General features: G+C 42.0%; 1 protein-coding gene across 1 annotated transcript; it reads right to left on the bottom strand.

The window, feature by feature from the left end:
• Positions 1 to 1,065: 1,065 nt before the first annotated feature.
• On the bottom strand, positions 1,066 to 25,566 carry LOC137181864 (RNA-binding protein Musashi homolog 1-like). The gene is made up of 14 exons (XM_067587936.1): positions 25,409 to 25,566; positions 24,806 to 24,846; positions 23,968 to 24,049; positions 23,735 to 23,819; positions 15,179 to 15,220; positions 14,595 to 14,687; positions 9,683 to 9,731; positions 8,740 to 8,822; positions 8,425 to 8,542; positions 6,911 to 6,991; positions 6,190 to 6,246; positions 3,933 to 3,992; positions 3,575 to 3,729; positions 1,066 to 3,435 (listed from the first exon to the last, which is right to left on the bottom strand). The coding sequence occupies exons 1-14, from the start codon at positions 25,471 to 25,473 to the stop codon at positions 3,394 to 3,396; spliced, it is 1,053 nt and encodes a 350-aa protein (XP_067444037.1). The 5' UTR covers positions 25,474 to 25,566; the 3' UTR covers positions 1,066 to 3,393.
• Between the last annotated feature and the right edge of the window lie 677 nt (positions 25,567 to 26,243).

The following is a 26,243-nucleotide window of genomic DNA, read 5'->3' as shown; positions in this document are numbered from 1 at the left end:
AACACAGGATCATACTTGAACATGTGGTTTGAACTTTGTTTGAGGTGAGAGAGCTCTGATGAGAAGGCAACTGTACCTTTTAGACTTAATTTGTATTTTTGGACCCCAGTGGCATGGATTATTTCAGGGCAGAGACAAAAACCAAAACCAAGGGCGCACCCCTGGTCTTAGAGGTGCAGGCACCAGAGACACAGGAGCTGTGAACAGACAGGGCAGCATAGACGAAACACTGGTTGAAGGCACAGAAGATATCTGTCACAAGTGTCTTTTGTTGTGTGGAAATGTTATGGAGTCATAGCATCTTTCAAATGATCCTGCTGGCAAATTTTTGTTTGTAGAGTAGGTATTTATGGCACAATTTCTTCTATTTCCATGGTGCATGGAAGATGAAGATCTTAAAGGCCCTAAAAATCAGTTTTCAAATCTTAATTATTTCCATATAACATTAAATATTCATTGCTAAATGTGCAACAATCAAAGTTTAAGTTTAAGTAAGGTATCATCTAATATGAGTTTAACCCTCAAAAACTAATCCTATCTGCATCATCAGGACTGTGTCGTGTGGTGTTATCAGAACTGATAAACAGTGCTGGCGGCAAATACCAACAACGGTCGATACAATTTGTTTTAAATGATACATTCGATTCCTGATTGGTGCACAGAAATGTGTGACATCACATCTTTCCAACTGCCCGTTTCAAACCAGTGAAAGGGCTCAGACAAAAACACAAATACAGAAATCTGTAGGATATTTGTGAAATAACCAAAACTGTTTGAACTTCAACAGAAAAGTTAGTCTTCATGTTGGACACCATTGCTTTAGTAAGAAGCTGATTGAGAAAGAATGTTTTCAGGGTCTTGTGGACCACAAGCCTAAACACACTGGTTTCACAATAAAGTTCTTCCTTATACTTTTTTAAAGTTTTTTGTTTGAAGAAAATAACTAGTGTATGTCATGCTGCAACACAGCTTTTTTATGTTACAACTAACAGAAAATCAGAAATGTTAAATGCCACTGCTCAGTATGGTAAAAAAAAAAAAAAAAGAAAAGAAACCACAGTCAAATGCTTTAGAATAATTTATTAGGATTTTAAAATTGAAATTATCAGAAAAAAACAAGGAAAAAAGAAAAGCATTGCTGTAAAGCTTGGCGGGGGACATCCCAAATCTTTAACTTTAACCGAGCTCATGTAGAGCTACAAGCTCCATTCAAAGCATTGGCCCTTTTCCTTACATCAACACAACAAAAGACATCATTAAAATCAATATACAAGGGGAGCAAGATCTCAAAACAGAAAAATATAGTTTCTTTTTTTTTTTCTGAAAATAAGCCGCAGAATTATCCACACGTCGTCTGCTATTACCAATAATAGTACTATTTTCATTTGTAAGGTAAAAAATAACTTATTGCTTTATTGTAAGTTAAAAAGTTACAGTGTTGGTGTCCAGCAGTAGTTTTATGTCATGTCCCAGATGGTCTGACAGAGGAACTACTGGCTGGATCAGGAAGTCCTCTGCTTCAAGTGTCTCGCTGTGCTGAACGTCAAACAGGCTGCAGCAAGAAGGCTGAACAAACAGGCTACTTGTTTTTGCACTTGTTGAATTTGTTCAAGCTTTTTGACTTTTCCTGCCAGCCAGTGTTGTCTGCACTGAGGTCCTGTATCAGAACCGACTGGGAGCAGACCCTGTTCCATTTCTGGTTCCCTGCCCAAACCCCCCTCTGTTCACCACTACAGAGCAGCAACTGTATATAAACAATAACATGTCGGATCCAGAGAAGCACAAATTCATTCAAACTAAATATGAAATGGGAGGGAGGCAGGGGAGAAGAGCAGATGAGCCAAAATGGAACAGGGCGATCTTTTCAGTACCAAAAAAAAAAAAAAAAAAGGCAATCGAAATGCTCCTTCGTTTGCCAAAAAGTAGTTCCATTTTACACCTTGATGTATGCGCACAAACACTCACTCACACACACTCAGACGCAATCACATGCACCTTCAATAGTGATCAGAGGACAGAACATGGTCGTGATGTTTTCTACAATTGCTTCTCTGAGAATGTCCTTCATTTTTTTTTCACGGCGGAGAACACCGCATAAAAAGAATTTTTAAAAAAGAAAACAATAAACAAAAAACATTAAGAAGTGAATTGCGCAAAAAAATATATATAATATTTTCAAAAAAGAGGAAGTCAAGTCAACCCCCGACCCCGTGAACCCCTGATCTCTCCTGTTTAAGGTTGTAATTCTTCCTTAGTCCACCATCTTAATCTTAAGTAGTTTTCATGTGAAGATACAAGAAATGTGGTTCATCGTGGTGTTAAAATGAAAAAGTCATAGTTGCTTTTTCAAGAAGCAAAGCGAACAAAGTGATGACTTTTCAAACAAAAACTGTTATTTTAACCGAACGAATATGCCAGACAAACTCCTGGAAGTTTATTTCTCAACAGCTATCGTCGACAGCGCCGCACTGAACCAGCGCTGGAGCGGACTGGCCAACAACGTACACATAAACCATACGTGTACTAATAAAAGAAGTGAGATGACCACACATAGCAGTAGATGACATCCAGTCAGATCGCTGTTAACCCTTTCCAAACCAACCAATGACATGCCAGCCGGTTCAGTAATCCCACCCCCAACCCCAACGTCTATGTACAATATCTTACAGGAAGACATAAAAACATTGCTTTAAAACCAATTACAGAATAAAATACCTCACAGATTATCATTATTATGTCAATATTAATAACAATATTACAAAGGTTTGTTTTTAAAGACTACCAAAATATACATTTTTGTTGTTGTTGTTGTTGTTTCATGTTTCCGTGACGCTTAAAAAAGGGACTTGCTGTTGGATTTGTTCTTCCTTTGTTAAAAATGCCTCTCGGACAAAGACCCATCTTATTTTTCTCCCTCTGTTCACATCGGTAACAGCTTTCAAGGATTTCACGATGAAACAACGTATCACATTGAAATAAAATAATAATAATAAAAAAAAACTAAAAATAAGTCCTCTGTGCCTTTGTCAAAGATGACAAATTTTTCCTCAGAGATTTTTTTGTTTTTTTGTTTTTTGTTTTTTTGCAGTTTTCTTTTCTCAGCTTCAAAAAAAAAATAACGGATATCAGGGGGAGAGGGGTCTAATTATTAGGCTATATGAGGACAAAAGAGGAGAGAGACGGGGAAGTTATGTTGAAGTGAGATTAGTACAGCAAAACAGAGTTCAGGTTTTAAAAAGATATTCAGTCGGTGGGTGGAGCCACAGGGAGCCAAGAGAGCTTGGTAGAGCCTGTGGCCCTGCCAATCAGGTTGTGCCATCAGTGGGCAGCCAGCATTTTGATTGGCTCATCAGCAGAGGAGAAGCCCTCCCATCTTCTTTGACCTGAGTCTTCTCAGTGGTAGCCGTTAGTGAACGCAGTAGCAATCAGAGGACCCTGAGGACACAAAGACTAGAATGAACACATGTGCTATTAGCTTTGTGAATAAATATGTGCAGTCATGCATGTATTCAAATGTGTGTGTGTGTGTGTGTGTGTGTGTGTGTGGGAGTCGACAAGGGGGTGAGAGACCTACCCCTAGACCGTGGCCGAACCCTGTGCTGGGGGCGGGGCTAGCGGCACTGATGTAGCTGCTGACTCCTGAGTCCTGATTGGCTGCAGCATACAAGTCAGCCATTGGTCCGGGGCTGCTGGTGCCCAGGAAACCAGCTGTGCGTGAAGGGGTGGAGCCTACCAGACAGAGGAGACAAGTCAAGCTTAAACACTAGAGGGCTTTACACACACATGTCTAAAAATACACTTTTATTTGTCAAAGCAGGCCATTGTAGACACACTTTACCTAAGGCAAGAATACAAGTATATGCATATGCACAAGTAGGCTACACACATTCTCTGTCTCAGCATGTCTTACATACACAAACACACACACGTACCTCTAACTACTGCTGCTGCTGCGGCTGCTGCCATTGGTCCATATGCAGTCAGGGGAATGGCTGAGGGTAACAAACAGACTAAATTACTGCACTTGTCATTGTGGATGGCTATAGTATCAAATCATGAGTAACAATCCACAGCTCCACATCTGTTGAACTGACATCTGCTCAAACATCTGTCCTCTGATTTACATACATCTGATGGAAACCCAACTACCCCGATTAAACATCAGAACAACTGATTTTTGTCTCTTTAAATGTGAAGCAAAATAATACTGTTGCAAAAAAACAAGGAGGATGACGTCTCCATTTAAAGATGCAAGTACAACTCGGAGCCTCTAGATGGCAGTGTGAAGACAGAGCTGCAGTAGCTGTTTGTTGATAAGGATCCACGGCCAGAAAGCTTATTGTTAGTTAAAAGATCATTTATAAAGTCACAGAATCACACACCTTTCTAAGGATGCAATTTCACAACAGCTGAAAACAAAACAACTGACTGGATTAATGGCAGAAAACAACAAAGCTTTTTCCTATCTGACAGACAAGACAGAGCAGCACAGCACAACAGCAGCACCGTGCAGCACTGAGTTATTCAGATCATCAGGGGAAAAGCCAGAAATATACACAAATCTATTATATTGTAATGTATTCCCTTGCATGCTGCTCAGAGTAATCTCAGTCAGCGGCTCCTCTGGCAGCAGCACAGCATCTCTCCCTCACCTCTAGCGCCGTGCGCACACAGGCAGGAGTCAGTTACTATGGTTACAGGGACGCTCCGTGTCTATGTCACTCTGAAACTTTCTCGCAATTCCCAATAATAGGTTTTTAGGATAGTAGTGAGGCAATTTCATTCATTCAAATTGTTTGTACTTTGTTGTAGTTGTTAGACTTTGAAGATGCCTTGTGAGTATTGAGAATAGCAACCCTCACGTTTAACATTGTTTAACCAGGTTTAATTATACAAATCATATTGTGGTATGTTGTAAGGCTATTTCATTTATAAAAATGGTTTGTCCTTGTTTGACCTTGAAGATGGTCTAGTAGCCTGCAACCTACTGACATTTTAGGCTACATGTTTTTATAAATATAATTTTAAATATGAAATACCCATTCTTCTGAAAATCACTTCCTGTTCTGATCCACCCAATTATAAACTGTTCTTGATGTATTCCTGGTTTTCATAGCACCCTCAATCTAACTAATCTAGACTAGAGCAGGTGGCTGTTTCTTGACTTAATCCAAAAGATTAGGTGGTGTAGAAATGCAGGAAATTTGTTTTAAATTACTTTTTTTTTTCTTGGGGAGGACCCCAGACCCCCCCTATCATTTATGTATTTTTCCAAGTTTGTTCCCTCATTTCAAAACATGACCAGGCACCCATGGTGAGGAGCAAAGATCTTTCTTATTCTATGTTTTGAAGAAAAAATATGTAATATCTGAAGTGTGTATCAAAAATGCTACCCAATAAACACAAATTAGCAGAAAGAAAATTTTATGAAAAAGGTTTTGATTCTTAAGGCCAGAGAGGTCGAGTAGACCACAAATAATGCTAATTTTATTATGAACAAAAACAAGTACTTACCCCCCCATGTGACATGTAACTTAAATGAATAGAACATGCTTATTCACTTTCTTACAGAGAGTTAGATGAGAAGATTGATTCCTGTCTCATACCTGTTTGCTTCATAAGAAATTACAGCCAGCAGCTGGTGAGCTTAGATTAGCATATGTGTCGTATGTGCCAGTAATCGCCCGTAAAACCTGAATGTGTCGTGTTTGCACATTGGTTTTTGTACAAAACAAGATATTTACAATTAGTAAGCTTTAGAAGTGATGGTAGGCTTGTTTTATTACATTTGGACAGAGCCAGGCTAGCTGTTTCTCCCTGTTTCCACTCTTTGTGCTAAGCTAAGCTAACTAGCTGATGGCAGTAGCTTCATGTTTAGAGTACAGACATGAGAGTGACATCAATCTTCTCACCTAAATCTTGACAAGAAATCAAATATGAGTATTTCCCAAAATGTCAAACTATTACTCTAATAAGCCTACAATTAAACTAAATACAACATTAAATGTAAAAGAGGAGCATAAAAGGACCATGAACATGCAGCCTTAGACCTGTGAAGCCAAACTGATCCGTGATCAGCGTAGCTTTTGTTCTACAGTGCATCTATGAAGGTTCTCAGTCAGTTTTTCTGCTGTAAAATAGCTTTTTTTTTCCTCATAGGGGCCTGTGGAGGAGTGAGGAACCACTGACCTGCCAGCTCAGGGGGGTGGGATGATGTCAGGAGGGGGGTCCTCTCTAAATGGAATTCTAGAAACAGAGAAGGTCAAGAGAGAGCGCTTTGTAAATACAGTCACCATCCACCGGCCAGACTACAAAGCCACACACACATACAGACATTTAGCCACAGCAGGGCGCTGATATGGACGCACAAGCACAGAAAGTAAAGTTTGAGGAGTAAATATCTATTGTAGGGACAGGCAGGAAGGCGGGAGCAGAGGAAAAGGAGGGGCGATACAGCCGAGTGAAAGAAGGTTACGTAAGTAGATCAAATAAACAGAGAAGAATATAAGAAGAAAACAAGCAAATAATACAAACAAAAGGAAAAAAACATCAACCAATGAGATTTGAGACATGTAGAGATATTTTGCAGGAGGAAAGAGGGTTTTAAAAGGACATAAAGTAACAATTTAAAAATCACACTCTTAAATTTACAAGCAGCCAGAGACTCTGCTGGAGGTAAGTTTGTATTAAGTGTGTGTGTGTGTGTGTGTGTGTGCGTGTGTGTGTGTGTGTGTGTGTAGAGAGAGAGAGAGAGATCCACATGGCCTTTGTAGTTCCAACACATTTCATGACCTCAGTGCTCACAGCTGAATCAACTTCATGTCTCAGCCTGTATCCTTTAGCCTTTCTTCTCTCCTTGTTGGCGAAGCTGTACAAAGTGACATTAGGTGTTAGATGTTAACAGACCTACCTGGGAACTGGTAGGTGTAACCAGGAGCAATACCAGAGTAACTGCGGCTGGTGTAGGTAGTAGTCTGGAAACCTGGGTAGCCTGTCAGGAAAAACATAAACATTCATCAACGCAATTGATTTGGCTGCAAAAAAGATATAAGGACGATCTATGCGACATATCTTCTACTAGTCAACATATGAATCATGAATGAATACATAGACATCAAAATCATCACCACAAACCAGTTTGATCAGTTAGTGTTTTGTACAGCTACCTCTTTAGCATACACTGTGTAGAGCAGTAACAGAAAATCAGTTTTCACCTGAAGAAAATTAAACTAGCAGTAATATTTTATTGTTTTTCATCATAAAGCTTTTATAGCCATTGATCCAGCCAGGATTAGTTTTGGAACTACCTCAAAGTCAATCTGATTATTGCCAAAAGCTAATACAAAATCGTCAAATAATAATGTATACAGTGTGGCATACTGGCAATTTAGCTGTAAAGGCTCAAATTTTCTTTAGTCGCTGTAAAGTTTGTATACAAGTGACGCTCTGGAGGAAAGTGTCAACATGTGGACCATTTTAGTCTGATTCCTTCACATATGTGCTGACCAATGATGTAATAGTCCAGGTAGTTCACCATAGTTTCCTGTGGTGAGAGTCAGGGTCACCAAAAGTTGAATTATGGACTAATCAGTCCCGATTAGTGTGATCCACACCCACACAGCCAGCCATCACTGAGACTATTATGGGAGCCACAGGACACATTATTGTGATGTAAATGTCCAGTAGATGGCGCCAAAGCACCACAAATGACACACATCTCAGTTTGTTTTCTCAATGAGAATTTTACTCTAGTGTGTGGAGATGTATCGCCCCTCAGTCTGTGACCTCTAAATTTCAGATACATCATACGTGTATTTTTACTCACAGCAGATAAATGTGAATAATATAAAAGAAATTAGATGCAAATTTTAGTTCAAGTCAAGTTCTTCAACATTTCATGGGTGAAGGCAAAGAATATCACAAGAGCTACATCTGGTGCAGACAAATATTTATCACAAATGAAAAGGTGGAAGTGTTCATGTGTGTCCAGCAAGTTGCTTTCCAGAAAAAAATTGGTATTATTATTTAGCCACGTTAAAATGGCCATCAAACCTTTCTGATGCCGTATGTAAGCAGGACTATATTTGAATTCCAATAATTTGGAAAATGCAAAAAATGCTCATGTTTCAACTGTAACTAAATAATACGTGTAAATATACTTTTCATTTATATGGTTAAATAAATGATTAATTGTGACTTTAAATATATATTAAATACTGATAAAGCTGCCCTTTAAATGTCAGTGTTTACATTGTGTTAGGAAACTTTAGCTTCTCTTCTGCTCTCCACCACAACTCCCTATAACCTTCAAGAAGACTTATGTATGATTGACTTGTTTGCTTTTGTTATGTACATATATATACATTGTACTATATATATTGTACTGTATAGTATGGTAAAGTATATGTGCTTTCTGAATCTTACCTAGCATGCCAATGCCCAGCATGAAGGCGTCCATCCCATAGGGCATCACTCTGGAACGGCCTCTGGCTGAGCCTGTTGGCATCATCACTTCCTTGGGTTGTGCTTTCTTACACTCAACCTAAAACGTAGGAAATAAAAATAAAGCTATACAACATAATTCATAAACTAATTTCACAACACAATGCAATTCAAGCCCAAATCTTTATACAGTAGTTTGAGAGGTATGACATAAACTGAATATTTACTCTTAAAATTAATATGTTCTTAAATCAAAACCTCCAACATGTTGAACTGTGTTTCAGCTCACATGCGTACCATTTTGTTGTTGATCTCATGGAAGTGGATCTCGCACACTTTCTCCACCACGTCTTCATTCTCAAATGTAACAAAGCCAAAGCCTGGAAGACACACAAACATTATTCCAACACTTGAATGTGTAGCGGAGACACCAGTTCTCAGCAATAAGTCTGATACAAAATGTTGTAAAAACCCAGAATTTTATTTCGGAGGAGTTCTCTACGATGTGAAATACAAGCAGAATATTTTTACAGACCACCTTCAATATCCCAGGAACTTAAAAAAACTCTACAGGTCTAAATGCAAGCAGATATAATAAGACTGGGAAATCAGATTGATTAAATAGACAAGAGGAATAGACAAGTGACTGCAGTCCAAGTTCCAACCTCTTCCTCAGCCTTCTTCACCAGTCATTTCTAACACAAGTGGCTACCGTCATGAGACAAACCTTGCATGGCTCGCCTGTCAATCAGCTGTTGGCAATATGGAGGAGCTGGGATGGGTGTGGTTCAGTTCATCAAAAATGGACCCCAGATTAACCGTCTTCTACCACACCCAAATTTTTTCAACCACGCTCAATTACCTTCCTTCCTTTCCTTCCCCACCACCTTCTCCCTTCTTTCTTCACTTGTCTCGTTAAGTTACATCCTCCCCTATAACCAATCTGACCCGGTATCGTGACCCTCAGCGGGCGCTGCACTTCTGACTCGCCGAGAAAGGACAGAGATAAGTGAAACAGGGGGAGGCGAGAGTGGAGGAAAGACAAAAGAATGTGATTGGAGAAAAAAAATCATCCATTTTTTTCCATGGAGGTTCACCTCTCTGCACGCAAGTGACTCTATCACGCTGTTTCTCCTTTCTGTTATGAGGACGTGTTTCTAGATGTCCCATTTAGTGTGTCAATACAAATTAACATAATGTGAGTGTGTGTGTGTGTGTGTGTGTAACTTGCTATACGTACCTCTGTGTCTGTTGGTTGTTTTGTCAAACATAAGCATGGCATCATCAACCTGTGAGAACAAAGCGAAGAATAGATGAGCTTCGAAATATTAACACACACACACACACACACACACACAGACACACAGACACACACACATCATTACACAGCATGGGGTGCAATTGTCCCTCTTTAGCATTGGAGTAAGAGGGGGAAACAGATGGAGAGGGTGGAGGGGAGAGAGGGAGGGGTGACAGGTGACAAAGGAGAAAAGAAAAAGGAAGAATGAGGGGCAGAGAAAGGAAGAGAGCGATGGGCAAGTGAGGGAGGGGGGGGGGGGGGGGTGGAGGGGGTGCTGTACAAAAATAAAATGAAATACAATCTATCAATGTGAAAAAGAGTGAATGTTCCCTGTTCATGAGGCACTGGAGGAAATTCTTTCCCATTCTCTGCTGTATCTCTCTGTCTTTCTCTTGAGTTCTCACAAACTCTGTCCTGCTCTCTCTCTCTCCTTCTTTTTTTTCCCCCTTTCATTCGTTCAACCCTTGCTGTCTTTCTTTCCCTCTCCACAAAGTTTACTATTCCCATGGAGACCTTGTAAAGAATTTCAATTAGAAGAACTTGCCCCCACCACCACCACCACCCCCCACCACCCCCGACCCAACTCATTTCAATGAATAGAATGGAGAGAAAGGAGGAAAAGAGAGGGAGAGAAAGTATGTGACAGAAAAGGAGAAACAGTGACGACTAATGGGGTGATAATTTTAAAGTTTTGATGGAGGATAAAAAATGTGTCAGTGAACATTTCAGATCAGAGAGAGAGAAAGAGAGAACAAAGTGAACTAGGGGCTTTGTCAAAACGCTCACCTTTTATTCTCCTTCTCCCTCCACTTTCCCTTTTTGCACTCACTCCACTGCCCTATTCATATTCCTCCTCCTCCTCCTCCTCCTCCTCCACCTCCTCCCCCCTCTTCACCCTCTTTCCTCCCTCCCTCCCTCCCTCTCTCACTTGTCCTTCACTGGCAGGAAAAGTTAGCAGCTTCTGCTCAAGCTCTGGCAGCATGAAGAGACAGACAGGGAAGCCAAGGCTGGGATCGCTTGTGGAAATAACTCTGGTCGTTAAGTGACAACCGAGAAAGAAAGAAAAAAAAAAAAAAGCCTTGCGACAACATCCCAAAAAATCTGCAACACAGCTCTTCTACATCACAGTCACGTGGAGACACATGTGGAGTATGACTACAAGGCTATTTTCATTAGGCAGCGGCACTGAAACTCAAACCAGTGTAACATGAGTGGCAGAGGCCTCTGGATGACCAGGCCAATTCGATTTCTAACCTTTACCTCAGATGAAAAACACACCCGCCACTTCAAGTCCGATTGAGAGGTCTGTGTTCGTGTGTGTGTGCTTACAAAAGTGAAACAGTGCATTTTCATTCCTAAATGTGGCCATGATGGAAATGCAGAGGATCAAGGTTGCTTCTACAACCTCCCTGACCCTTTTAGCTCTCATCCCTCTCAACATATAGCACCCACACACAGTGAGAGAGAGAGAGGGAGAGAGAGCACCCCCTCCTCTCTCTGTCCTTCATTCAGTTTTTATTCCCCCCCCCCCCCTCCCTCCCCACCTCTCCCCTCCTCTCCCCTCATGCCTTCCACCCTTCCGGTCTTCCAAACTCAATGACACAGCAGAGAGCCAGGGAACAGGACAGTAAGTAGACAGCTGCAAGCCAACATGTTATCATAAGAGTAGAGTTACATGCACAGCTAGCCCCCCCTGTTAGCATTAGCATTTATTCTGGAAGGATGACCGGATGGTAAGCGCTGCCAGCCCTGAGGAGACCTTGTAGCTGAAATTTTTGAGCACATGTAGCCCCGTGCTAAATATGCTCAGTATAATTGTCTTCAATGAGAACACAATGGTGTGCCGACTTGGAAAGGATTCTGTCACGTGTGCGGGCTTATGCTGTGGTCGCACACCAGCCCCTTGCCCTTGCCAAAACCAATAAGAAGACGATCTCCGATGTCCACTGCCCAGGGTGCTGTAAGACAATCTGATTGGATAGCTGTGGGGGTCTGAGATTGGCTTAGCGGTGGCTCAGTCGCTAACTACTCAGCATGCATGCGGGGAGTGAAGAAAAGTTAAGGTCATATTCTCATGAAGTTCTGACATTCTCAGATGTACCGAGATGAGGGTCAGCTGTGATCCTGAGCAGCTTCAGGGTGCAGAATTAAAAATATCTTTTTTTTGTGTGTCAAGTGTGCTGCTATTTGTCTGAAGAACAAGTGTTTGCTGACAAGTCCATTATGCTTTTTTTTTCTTTACAAGATTATGAAAGGTGGCATTCACATTTTTCCCTGCTGTCTCCTCACATCTCCCTCTTTCATTCTCTCTCTCTCTCTCTCTGGCCATCTCTCTAAACAGGCCAGCAGACAAAGTGTTCAGTCAAGCCTCCTAATCGCCAGCTCATATGGGTGAGTGGAGTCCCAACTTTTCCCGTCTGCCCTGTCCATGCTGCATTTTTCATCTTATCCACTCCTTCCTCTGCTTACCGCTCCAGCCTATTCTGTCATTTTATTTTAGGAGAGTTTGAAAAAAGGGGGGGTTTTAATGGTTTTTCATATTATGGTACTTTCAGGAATGCAGAGAGGCAGGATAAAAGGCATGAAAACAGGGATTTCCTTTGGGATTAAACATAATTGACTGTACAGTATGACCGAAATGCCTGAAATGCTAATTATCAAATTACCCAACTGCATGCCTGATTTCCAGTTTAAAACACATTTCTCACATCAAACAGCCTCTACAGTTCTTCAGCCTTGGCAAAAAAAGGAAGGAGGGTGTTCTTAACTCTGCACCAGGTTGAGTGGGATTACAAGACCTTCACCTCAGGATTCTGACTCATTTCTCAGACAAACATGGCGGCTGCAGTCTTACAGGCCTGGGGACATTAAGCAACGGGGGCTCAGATTTGTTCAGTTAGGAAACCACACACAAACACACATGCCTCGGTTTGGTCCACGACACCTGACGTCTCAACTGAGCAGACCAGTCTGATGAAGTTTGCGTAGGTGTACTTTCAGAAGTGCACTTCAAAAAAACAAACTTCAGCGCGTATCAAAGAGGTGCAGAAAATGCATAGTGCATTCTGTGTTTTCTTTCTGAGGCGGTGCCACAGTATGAAAATAAACAGGACACTGAGTCCTACTCCATCCCAACCTGCACCTTGTAACCAGGCTCAGATAATAAACAAGAAATACCTCCCGCTCAGCAGGAATGCACTGTGGGATTGGCGCTATCCATGATACAGCTTTGGTCTCACGTGTCCAAACAGTCCAAATATTCCCTCATCCTGCGGAGGGAGTGCTGTCTTAGATATGAGTGTCTGTAATCACCAGGGAGAACTGATTCGGCACACAGCTGCAAACAGCCATTTAAAAAAGGAAAAAAAAAAAAAAACAGAGTCAGGAAGCGTGACACGTGTCACAACATCCACCTTACAACGAGTTAAAATGTTGTGATGGCCACACTTGTAATCCAGATCGACCAGGATGAACCGGCACAGAATTAGAAGACTTCATTGCAATTTAAACCGGCACCCAAAATATGGTAATACCCCCAAACATGAGTCAAAGGCCAACTGAGAGAAAACAATGCCCGACACGAGGCAGAAGGAGGTTTGTGCTGTTAATTTCTTCCAACCCATTAGGCCTACATCATGAGGTGATGTTCATTTTTAGACTCTGTCCTGCGTGTGAGTCTCACTGTCTGTATCTGTACAAATGTATGCAAGCTCGCCTCTGTTTGCGATGTCACACTTTTATATGCACACACACCCTTCTTTCCATTAATGCAAATACACATTCACACTTCGCACACATTTTTTTTTTTTTTTTTTAAAAGGAAACACACACACACACACACACAAAAACACTGGATTACAGCGGGACAATGGGCAAAAGCAGGTCACCACGGCAACAAGCTGAGAGGGACTGGAGCAGGGTGTTTGTGTGTGATGGGAGGGGAGTCTGAGGTACTGATTTTGGGTAAGGTGGGGTTGGAGAAGGGTGGGGGGATGGGGGGGGGGGGTGGTGTTACAGGAGCAGCTGTTGCATTTGATTAGTTAATAATGAAGAGCCTGAACTCTCCTCAAACACACTCCCCAAACCCACTAAAGTGTAGTTAGCTAAAAAGTAACCCAACATTTTACGCATGAAGGATACTTTGGTGCATTTATGGCCCATCAGATTGGTGTTTTTCCCCCTTTCATAGTCACTTTTCTTCCTCACTGTCTCAACATTCCTCCTTTTCTCTGCCCTTCAACCCTTCCGAGTTCCCCTCCCTCTCGCTCTATGGGGGGTTGCTTCTTCCCTTTCAGTCCCCCGCCATCTCCCTCTTCTCGTCCCCTCCTCTGGCTGCTTTTTTTTTTTTTCTCCCTCCCTCTCCCCGGCCACTCATCTGTCTCCACAGCATGTGTTTGCTTTTCACCAAATTTCATTCAAAGGAGCTGAGCAGTTTGAATGTTGAAGCCAAAAACAAATCAGAAAAAAAGAGCAAAACTGCTAACAAGAGATAAACTAACAAACAACTTCATACTGTAGCTGGCAGAGCAGAACCATCACTGACCACACAGCTTTTTGTCTTTCTTTTCCATCAGTCCTCACTTTCACTTTCAACATCTGCCTTTTTTTCCCTCACAGTTTCTCTGAAATTAGGCTCTCTTTGCACCTTTTGTCTTGCTATACTCAAATGAAAAGGGAAAAGGGATTAAAACGCTCTGTAATTTATAAATTTAAAAAGAAAAGGTTAAAGATGGATAGGGCCAACAGATGAATATAATCTATCAAAGGTGAACAGTCCATTTAGAGAATCTAAAAGACAGGAGCTCCTCATGGCTACAAATAGATACCAGATTTGTCTCTGTGTGTAGTTTACCTTTCCAAACTGGTCGAAGTATTGCTTCACATCTTCGATGGTGGTATTGACTGACAGTCCGCCAACAAAGATCTTCTTTGTCCTGGTCACCAGCTAGCAACAGAGGAGAGGAAGAAGCATCGTTTACCACTAATCACATTAGGCAGGGGGTAGATGGTGGTGATAAAGAGACTTTGTGTTTGTTGGTGTTTATCTAATCGCAGAGGTTTCTGAAAGCTCTTCTGAGCATTCAACCTAATTCAGTTGAGTTTAAGGTCTGCAACATTTAGGGCACAGAGGTGTGCATGTGTGTACAGGTGAGTACTGTCTGTGAGAATGCGTTCAAGTGTGTGCCAGGATACAAAGTGTGCATGCGTGTGTGTGTGTGCGTGCGTGCGTGTGTGTAAGAAGTTGGCTACTGATGGTCAGGGGGTTGGTGGGGTCAGAGTACAGGGTCAGGGTGTCAGGATGGACAAGTGGATTGCCGCTCCTCTTTGGTCACGTGCCCGACTCTAATCCCAGCCAACCAGGTCTGAGTGATTAGGGGTGACACATGACATCATCACTACTCTTCCTTGGTGTTAACCCCTTCAGGGTTCACTCACCTTGGGCTGGGCCCGGCGTGGAAAAGCCACCTTTGGGTCGATCTGTGGGGGAGACATGAGTTGAGACACGAGTTAAGATAAGCGTTTACAAACTGGTAAAAGTAGAGAAAAAACATCTCAAGCGTTCCTAATGTGAATGTGATCGTGTAGGTCGGCACCACTGTATTACAGATATTAACATAATTCTGTTAGGAGGATGCAACTGTGAATTTAACCGTTGTGTTTTGTTGACGTCTTTACTTCCTCATTGTTTGGTGTCCCACAGATCCCATTTCTGTGTGTGTAAAAATAACAATAGTAATTGCAAAACAATTTTTTTTCTTCTTTTCTTCTAACCTTATTGAAACCCAATATGTACAAAGTACTTATATATCATATGGGCTATACATAAATATAATTTAGTTTGCCAAAAGGCCATTCACAAACATAGAAATGTACAGTATGTTAACCTACATAGTGAAGTCTATTTCCCTTTGTCAGGGAAAGTGCTGCATAAAAAGTACAGTTGACTAGAGCAGCAACGATTAGTCGATTAATCAATTAGTCAATCGAAAGAAAATTAATCGGCAACCATTTTGATAATCGAATAAACAATTAAGTAATTTTTTAAGCAAAAATGCCAAACATTTGCTGGTTCTAGCTTCTCAAATGTGAAGATTTGCTTCTTTTCTCAGTTTTATATAATTATAAATTGAATATCTTTGGGTTATAGATTGTCTGTCAGATGAAACAAGGCATTTGAAGACGTCACTGCAGGCTGTGGAAAATTACAACAGGCATTTTTCATTATCATTTTATAGACTAAATGATTGATCGAGAAAATAATCATCAGATTAATCAACAATAAAATAATTGTTAGTTGCAGCCCTACTGTAAACCACTCACAGGTGTAGAGCATGTGAAAATCTGGTGTATTCAACTATGTTTTACAGTTGGGGTCTAGGAGATCTCAACCAGAAGTGATAAATAATTTTCTGTAGCAAACATCTGAAACATGTCAGCAATTCATGTTTATAAGAAATTCTTATAAAATTAGGAAAAGTCATTAAGTATAAAGAACATCAAGTATGTTTTTGAACTGTTACTGTGAAGAGGGTCCAGGGTTTCTTGGAATCCCAAATGAATATTAAGGTTAAAAAAAAGAGAAAATGAAATGTCATGTCTCTTCTGAGACTGCAAGGTAGACCTCCTCTTAACCAGAGCACCCACCGCTCGAATGCATCTGACCTGCTCAAGTTCCTTTGAGCAAAAACACCAACTCTCTACTACTCCAGATATGTTTTTCAGTATGTGACCCTGCTTTAGTTGAGTGAATTTCCCTCCAGGGATCAATGAATTATCACACTGTTAACTAACCAGAATGAGTTAAAACACTGAGCCTCTAAGTCTGAACCCATCTGAAGGCCAAAACGTCCAGAAATAGAACGTATGCTAATCAGTGAGTATGTATAGTAGACCCTTGTTGATGCAAGCCCCCAAAAGTCCAAACACACCACCCAAACAAACAGGCGCTGGGAACAAAACACACAGAAAGACGTGAATACGTACAGTCTCTGAATTGCGTGAATTATTTTTACTTGTGTGTCGAGACACAACTAGATGCATCTTAACCACAAACTAGACAGGGCGGTCTGGAATCCAAAATGAGTGTGTAATATTCTGAATACATTTCCGATGGATATATATTTTTTAAATCTCACAAATCCAGGCAACCTCCATTTTGGATTAGCCAGATTTGACTGTATCCATATTTCTCCCCAGTGGAATGTCTCAGCAGTGGTCAAGGTTACAGATAAAATTAGAAGCAAATGAGTTTTGAATGAGCTGGCCTTTAATAATGCTAAATATGCAAAGCCTGGCCTGGCATTTTAAATTTGTGTGGAATCTCGTGTTACTCTCACTCAAGCCAACAAGAGAGATGATTTTAGGTCACAGGACCTTGTAGTGTATTATGGTCTTAGAGTTCCATCTTTGTTCTAATAATTGGATGTGTGAAGAAAAACCCCTTGTGTCTCACACAGCCGCTATCAGAGGTATTGAATTGATATTGGCAACTAAAAGCAGCCTATCAAACCGCCAGAAATAAGTACTTATAATGAGAACAATGCACACAATACAAGGGAGGGCTTTCATTCAATATTCAAACAATCCTTTCATCTCTTCCTTCCGATAATTCCCTGTTTCTGATGACAAATCTACAGACAAAAATATCCTTCGAGGACCTTTAAGTGCCTAAGATTTACCACTGTTTCGAGAGCACAGCGCTGTGTAACTAAGATGCAGCTGCAGCGTCCTTGGGAGAGATTGCAGAAGGCCTTTGCACCTTGAAGTGGGACAAAAACGAAAAGAGTCATGTCACCTCCAGCTGGTCTGAACACAAAGACAAAGGTGACAAGGACACGCAAAGCCACCGTCGGCTCACTGCAACAGCAGTGCAACAACAGAACGCACTCACAAACAATGACAACACAGCATTCCTCGCAGGGTCTGTGCTTAGTGGGCCAAATTTAACATTATAGATGTCATGCAGTATGATTACCAACACAAGGGATGTATGTGCCAACTATATGATCTTGCTGTTATGATTTAACAGAAAGGATGAGAAAAAAAACACAAATAAATAACAATACAGATATCTATTTCTATATGTTACAAGTCTCCACTGTTACTGTACCCCTAAAATGAAATGTTTTAATACTATAAATGTATTTTATGGTCAAAATATACAATATGCAAACACACAAGGCAGTGACCTCTAAAGCACAACGCTGAGACAGAATCACACTGGAAGCCTGGAAAGCAGGCAGTAATATACTTAGTCATCATTAAATACTGTGTTGTGCTATGTACGTATTTTTATCATAATAAAACTTCTTGATTACAAAACATATAGGTGTAAACTGCTCGGGAAATACAGGCAACATGGCCGGCGTGTTTTCCGACCTGAAACTGCTGAGAGGTAAGAGCCTCTCCTGTTCAGGTCAGCCCACCTGCCTTCAAGTGTTTTTACAAGACTACAGGACAGGAGCTGCCCCGAGGCAATTATGTAGCACAGACAGATATTAAAAAGAAAAACACCACAGTGTAAATAGCACAGAAAAACCTTATGGTTGACAAATTTATATTTTTTCATGGGATATTTAATCATTTACTTCACGTGTTGACAAAACACCAATATTTCATAGCTTTTAATTGATCAGGAGCTCTTAGAAATAGCCTAAGATACAGAAGGTTACCAACTAGACTAGGTTAGGCCTAATGCAATATCTGTAGTAGTGCTACTACGGCTACAGTCATGCCATGCTGTTAAAAAATCATTCCACTTCAGCGAAATAACAGAATATATCTAACATGTAATTTCTACATCTGGCTGTACTCAAGAGGAAGGCTGTAATAAATGAAAACTAAAGCATCTATCAGACTGGTGGATTAGCCTCGAGGAAGACAGATAGGCCACAAAGCAAAAGTAAAATGACTTAGCCAGGTCACTGTTTGCAACACTCAGAAATAGCTCTTCGAGAGGCTTGACATTGGAGAAGTGGCTCGACAATGTAGCGGTCTCAATCAGGCCGGTTGAAATGTAGCTAATCGTGAATAATGTTAACAAACCTTTCAAGGAAGAAAAAAGGTTTTCTTCCTAAACTGACAGAGTTATGACTGAGTGTTCATGAAATGGTCTGACTAACATCCTGCTTCATGACATCCAACCTCCGCTCAATCTAAGTAGCATAGTGACGGCAGAGCCTAGAATATGATTTTAGTGGTTTAGCTTTTTAAGACTAGACTAATCTACGACCAATAGTCACCTCACGTGGCCCAGCGCGTCCACCAGTGTAACAAACTGGAAAACAAAAATAAAAAATTCAACGTCAAGTCAATACACAAAATGTTGCGTGCAACAACAACAACAAAAAAAAAACAGCTTCCACCCTGTACCCTAATAGATAGAAAGATAAATAGAGAGCAGGAGAGAGGGAAGGAGTGAAAAAGAAAAAGCACAGGGAGAAAGAGGAGGCATTCATTTGGAAAACAGGAGTCAGCCCATGAGAAAGTGGGCCTGTCCAGTGTAGCGGTGCAGCGGGGCCGTCCCAGCAGGCAGCCCCTCTGATTTCATTAATTAACAGGACAAAGAGTACAAAACAGATGGGCCCGTAGAGGAACTGGGGCTCCCGTGCTACCCCCACAGGCACACATACATACACTCACAAGCACCCACATAATGTAGCACAAACATAAACACCAACACATGTATACAATGTCACACACATGTAATTTAATAGGCGAGAATACACACACACACACATATATATTAATACACCTCTTCCACTACTGACGACAACTGTATTTCCGTACACATACTTTACAACCATGCTCACTGTATCACAGTTACATATAGAAACATCCGAGCTCGGACACACCAGTCAACCTGCCAAGACATTCTTGTAACAAAATGGCCAACGCACATATTGATAGGAGGCACCACAGGCTGCCCCATTATAGCAATATAATCAATATAAGCTAAACAAAAAGCTATGAACACGAGAGGAGATAAAAGGAGTTGGCATGTCAATGCATGCACAGCGAGAGAGAGAGACTTGGTTTGGGCTCAGGCCAGCAGGGTCATTCTGCACAGCTGAACAATGGCACAGTAATTAGTTAACGAAGCTCACTAATGAGGACCCCCCCCACACACACAACCCCAACCCTACCCCTACCCCTGTAACCCTGCTATAGAGAGCCTCGCCTCTCCAGGCCGGGTGTGTGTGGTAGTAGTGGTGGTGTGGGGCCCAAAGAGCGCCCTGGATCCACCTTCAGAGCAGGTCCAGGCTTTATCCCTTGGATCTAAGGCCGCGTATGGACCTCGGAAGCCCAATCCAGTTTGTTTCCTTCAATCCGATTAGTTGCTTTTCAGATCTATACTAATTACAGCACAGAAGCTGGGCCTCCCTTTCTCTCTCGCTCTCTCTCTCTTCACTTCCACCTTCTCCATCCCCCTCTCCAGTCTTGTCCACGTCAGCATTAACAGCTAATCTCCAGTCAGGAGCTAGGAGCTAGCGCTAGCACCTCAACTCCCCACTAACCAGGTGTTAGACCAGTAGCAGGCTGCGGTGCCAGTGGTCCACAGAGGCTGGCACTAACATATGTTGTTACAGTGCATGGCTATAGATGAAAGCAGCTATATTAGCACCATGCAGACTATTACCTTCACAAACAGACATTCGTGCCAAAAGTAGCAATTACCACCTACTGTACCACACTCTGAAAAGGGCATTCCTGTTTACTTGGTGTAAAAAGTCTAAAAAGCAAACAAAGGATCATTTGATTACTACATACTTCATGTTCCTTATTTTGCACCATTCCCTTCTCTAAAAGATATTTTCATTCTGAGTAATATTTCAGCATTCTCTTCATTTTGCATTGGGCCTTTAAAATATAAAAATTGCTAAATTACAACACATAAAGTGGGTAAGACAAGTACGGTCCACTGCGCTATGAAGATGGCTAAAGAGTGTTTATTTATCTGAACTAAAAAGTGCACAATAATCCATCATATATTTGCCTGAATTAGTCAAGCAAAGAAATCTGTAAATCCAAATCACATATCACACAAATGACCATTTTTCTCATCTGAAAACTCTTGCAAGTCCACATTTAATAATAACACGCCGGAATCCAAAATAATTCGGGCCTAATCCAAGCGTATAAGAAGTGGCAGCGTTTCACAGAGTATCTGATCTCGCCTTTTCTCTTTTCCGTAACTGGTTCCAGTGAAGTATTTCTCCGAGAAAACAAATACCAGTTGTGCCCTTCTTCTGTGTCCAGAGAAATACAACGGCACACTACTGCCCTCAGGCCATACTCTGCCCCGGCAGGAAATCTAACCTCCAACCAAAACAACAACTTCAACAGACCTCACTCTAAAAACAATACATAACCTCTCATTTGTTGTATTTTCATTGTTTAGGTACACAGGTATTGACAGTAGTTAAAACCAGTACTTGGCCTGTGTCTTTCCTTTTCTAAGGTTGAATAAGACCAGACTGGATGGAACAGGACTGTAAATGTTTAATAACACATGTAACCAGTTTTAACCACAGTGCTATGGACCTTGCACCAGTTAATGTGGTTCACTTCTCACCCTATGTGTCCTTACACAGCACCCTGTTGCACTGTTACATCTCTTTCATTCAAATTCCTCGTCTTTCTCCTTCCGGCTTTGTGCTTTGTAGCGTCTCACACACACCAAAGGCCCGGCTTAAAAATGAAAAAAAAAAAAATCAGAGCATCGAATATTCTTCCTCATTCCAGGGAGGAATGTCTTTCTCACATCTCATGCTGATCAAACAATAGTTATCCTTCTCTAACTGTGGAAGGAGAGAGGGGGATGTCCAGGAGTCAGGCAGACACACAATGTGTACAGAAAATATAGAAATTAATATAAAGAGAGAAAATCATTTTTAAAAGGACAGGTGTGAAGAAAAAGCTACGTAAGTTTTTTTTTAAATACTCTTTTCTGATCCACAGTTGACCTAAAGCTGCTTTGAACAACAAAATTAACTCTTTTAAGGTTTTATTCATAAATACTTAGAACGTAACTACTACCTTATACAATGGTTGAGGCAAAGAACGAGTTGTTTTGTTTTGTATTCTGTTATTTTGGATCAATTATATTTTATATAGCGTTATACTATACACAATAAAAAACCCAGCCTAAAGTCATTATCGACTTTAACTATACAGCAAATCTGAGATTTGCAAACGAATGAAAACAAAAATCTGGCCTCCTATTTCCAAAATGGAACGACAAAATGGCAACCATACCCTCGCTCAAAACGCGTGGTTGGATAAATGCTACTACAAACATGCTTCCTCCGCAGACTGCTGCCACAACAACCTGAGATCCTAAAGCTGCATTTGGGCCGTTAACATTATTATTGTTTAGCCTTACGCCGTATTTCGGTTTATAATAGGGCAACGCCTAACCCCACCAGTGGCCTGCCAAGTGGAGCTTCCAAAAGCCTCCCCCTCCAAACCAAGTGTTCACATCACACATACACACACACACACACACACACACACACACACACTTGGTCTAGCTTTCAAGGACTCAGGCAGCATCTAGTTTTAAGAGGTAATATGACTCATGAAGTAACACTTTACAGTTGCTTAGAAGTTATTTCCAAGCTAACTGAAAAATTTGACACAGATTACCAGCAGCAACACTTTTTTTGTAATCACTCACAACAGAGTAAAGCTCCAACTTTTCAATTCAAACTTTCTAAATATTAATCATCTCACCAAAAAACACAGATAATATCTCAATTTTGCGTACACATAAACTAAGTATAAAGGTCTGAGCTGACAAGCATTACTGTATGTGTGTTAGGGCTCTGCTACCCAACCGAGCAGAGTGTCTTAAGTTAATGCAAAATAGCCAAGAAGTTGTTATGGAGACATAAATCCCATCAGGCTGTGCAGTTCCTGCACTGTCTCCTGTGGCTGGCGTCACCCCCAGCAACAGGCTTGCTCCAACAACTAACCAACTCTACCTTTCTCCACCCCTGGGCTCTGCTGCCTTTCTGTGCCACCGATTTTCACTCTCAAATGATCCTATTGTGTGTGTGTGTGTGTGTGTGTGTGTGTGTGTGTGTGTGAGAGTGTGTGTGTGTGGTTAGGGAAGGCCACAAGCTGACGAAAGAAAGACACACCCAGTCCCCATTCCTACAACAAATCTACATGACCAAGACAGCAATATTCACACCTTCATAGATATTTAAATCTGAGTCAGCAGCTCTGTGACACCACATCTACAAACCACAGGGATTTACGTACTTTTCATGACAAGGCGCCTTCTATAAGTATCCAGCATTTAGCTAAACACAAGCATATTATGTGTTCTTATCTCTATTTGGTAAACGATTTGTCCCATTCACCCACATTTGAATTTTCATGTGTCAGAAGTGTAGGAGGGGAAATTACAGAGAAACCCCTGATCAGAGTAGACGTTCAAACACAAATCTCAACAAACCTCAGTGTCTACATCAATATTTAAATTTAGACTCATGTGGACCTCACAGAGCTTCCCCTGACATCAGTTTGGGAACCAACTGTTTCCTTTCCACAAACTTTTTTTTTAATCTCTCTCTCTGAGAATCGACAGAGTTGCCACTAGAAAACTGTGCTGTTATATATGAAAAAAAACAACTTGTGAGCTCTCTGCATAAACCCTGTGAGGGTTTTGCAGGGGCTCCTACCCCATTCAGGTCCCCAGGTAACCATGGCAATGAAGACCAAGAAAGAACGCTTTCATGTTGGCGCCCTGAACCGGGATTTGGAGGGGGAAATGAGCAGAGAGAGAGAGAGAGAGAGGGAGAGAGAGAGAAGGAGGAGGAGGAGGCTGCTCCAAAACGCACTCCTCAACTTTACAAGCCATACGGTGGGAGGCAAAATGCACCGAAGGGGGAAAAAAACATACTACACAAAATCCTAATTGGAAAAGTTACCCAAGACAACTTTACTGGCACCATCCAACTCTTCAAAAAGGGCAAAACTCACCGTTTTGGAATCCAACTCGTGTCTGTTTTGCGCCAAAACCTTTTCCACACCAGCTTGCTCTGCGTATGTTACAAACCCGAACCCCCTGCAAAAGATTAAAAAAAAATAGCAGCAATTCAAGTCACAAAATCAAAATGCAAACTCACGGCGGCTTAACAGTGTCATGGAAAGGCGTGGAATCGCATGGGGGCATCCAGTGATAGGACGGGGAAGCGCACACGCCTCCTTCTTACCTCGACCTCTTGGTAACGGGATCCCGCATCACCATACACTCCTTCACCTCGCCAAATTTGCAGAAGTACTCCTTCAATCCCTCTGCAGAGACAGCGAGGGAATATTATTAAACAGCTACATCCAGGGATGCTATTTTGACTTGCTCTAACAGGCCCTGGTGAGGTGATGGGCTGGCAGTGGCTGAAGAGAGACAATGGGGTCGGGACGGACCACGTTGTGTTTGTGTCCCTCCAGCCCTCAGAGATAGTAGCCTATGGCTATCTGGCCATTCAGCATAATAGCCCATTAGGCCCTGCAGACCACAAACAAAGCTACACTTGGTGACGATTGCTGTTTTGACACAGCAGCAGCAGCAGCAGGATAATAACACAGGCCATCGCAACAGGAATAAACTGTATTCGTACACCAGCCTGCGCTCATGGGTCTTAAAATAAATGAATGGATTCAGCGGAGTGTAGCTGAGAGCAACAATAAGGAAAACAACCCACGAGCGTGGGCATCAATATGGTCTGAACTTCTGGTTTTGGCGATGAATAATCGACCGCTTTTACTAGAAATGCCCTTCCACTGTTATTAGTGTAATAAGTGCACAAGAAAAGACAGACAAGTCGTTGTATGTGCACGCATTTCCAGTGTTAATCTCCCTGCGTCTCGGCAAATCTAAATCCTAAGAGCTGATCCTTATTGAATAGGAGGCTTTGATTTAACTATTTGCAGTGTTTCTCCTTAACTTCGGGAAGCCTCTCATGCAATATGGGTGCTATAATGTAGCCACGTAAAGAGGAAAACAGGAGGCTTTCATTCAGACTTATTAAAGTAGCGTGCGGGACAGCTCACCTTGTGTTGTCTGCCAACTCAGACCCCCGATGAACATTTTGCTGAATGAGAGAAATACAAGCTGTAAGTCACACAGAATAACACGCGTCTTTTCGAGCACAACACATGCATTATGGAGGGGGAAAACCGGAGCTATTATGTATAATATAGCATCAATAAAGTAAGAAGAAAGCATCGGCCATGTTGCGAAGTCACCAATCGGCCAGTCGGGCCGTTATAATCCCCTAGAGGAGGAGGAAAAAAAGGAGAGGATTTTCCAGATGATGGAGGAGAAGTTGCAATGTGGCCTTTTGGAGGAAAACCGAGATAAATAAACAAACAAGAGGGGAAAAACAAGCGGGGAGCAGCGGTGCGTCTGTGTCTCCTCCACTGAGTGGATCCATCCCACACACACGCGCGCACACACACACATACACACATGCATGCAGAGAGAGCGAGACACACACACACACATACACACACATACACACACACACACACAGCGTGCTTGTCTTTTGTCTCGGCGCGGCTCTGCTCCCGCACTGAACTCAACTAAAGTCCAAGGTGAACTCAAACCGGGCCGAGAGGCGAGCAAAAGGCAGGCGGGCAGGCTGAGGCTGTTACCAGGGGTCGTGGGGGGAGTTGTCCGTGCTGGAGGACAGGCTGCTCTGGCTCCCTTCCGTATCCATTCTGCTCTCCGCTGGTATATTCCCGCACTGTGAGGCGAGGAGAGGCAGTGAAGCTCCACTGCTGCTGCTGCTCCAGACTCAGGGGCGGGCAGCCGAGGGGAGGGGAGGAGAGGAGAGGGGAGGGGAGAGGGAGGGGGGGGGGGCAGGGGAGGTGGGGGTGGGGTGGTTAGAGGGAGGAGGGGTGAGCGAGGAAACACACACACACACACACAGGCATGCATGCACGCTCAGAGAGAGACTCCGCCTCTACCTCGTTTTCCCGTAGCCTACCCCAGCCTCGGACCTCCCTCCCTCCCTCCTGCACGTTGCCTGCCTTTATTCATGCTGCCAGTGGCGCTCTCTCTGTAGTGTTTCCCCGCCGTTCATGTCATTGGTTGATCACAACAGCATGGCCCATTAAAAGCGTTTTTGAATGTTGAGATCTACAGCAGCTTTTCTCAATACAATACTGTAGCGTTATAATGAAAAAAAGGCAGATCAAAACATAAAACATGTTAGAAGATAATCTATAGGGTATCATACATGGCTAGCATTCACAGGCATCTGTACAACATAGGTTTTTAAGGAGGCTATTGAAAAATACCATGAAATGACGTCTTCCTGCGGTGCAAGGTCAAGCTTTGGGTGAAATGAGGCTTCTGTAATGTGGATATTTTCTTCCAACCTATTTAGCCAATACACAAGATCACTGTAAATAAAAACATCTAATTGGATATGAGGTCATTCTTATAATTTTAGATTGCATGGAGGTCAGTAAGATCCAGTTTTCT

Source organism: Thunnus thynnus, chromosome 4, assembly GCF_963924715.1.
Source record: "Thunnus thynnus chromosome 4, fThuThy2.1, whole genome shotgun sequence".
Classification (NCBI taxonomy): Eukaryota; Metazoa; Chordata; class Actinopteri; order Scombriformes; family Scombridae; genus Thunnus; species Thunnus thynnus.
This window is presented reverse-complemented; position numbering and strand designations above follow the sequence as displayed.

Excerpts from the sequence above, each read along its gene's own strand:
- LOC137181864 (XM_067587936.1), bottom strand. The coding sequence starts at position 25,473 with ATGGATACGGAAGGGAGCCAGAGCAGCCTGTCCTCCAGCACGGACAAC. Across the intron at positions 14,688-15,178 it reads CACGCCGGGCCCAGCCCAAG|CTGGTGACCAGGACAAAGAA; the intron begins GTGAGTGAACCC and ends CTCTGTTGCTAG. Across the intron at positions 9,732-14,594 it reads ACTTCGACCAGTTTGGAAAG|GTTGATGATGCCATGCTTAT; the intron begins GTAAACTACACA and ends TTGTTCTCACAG.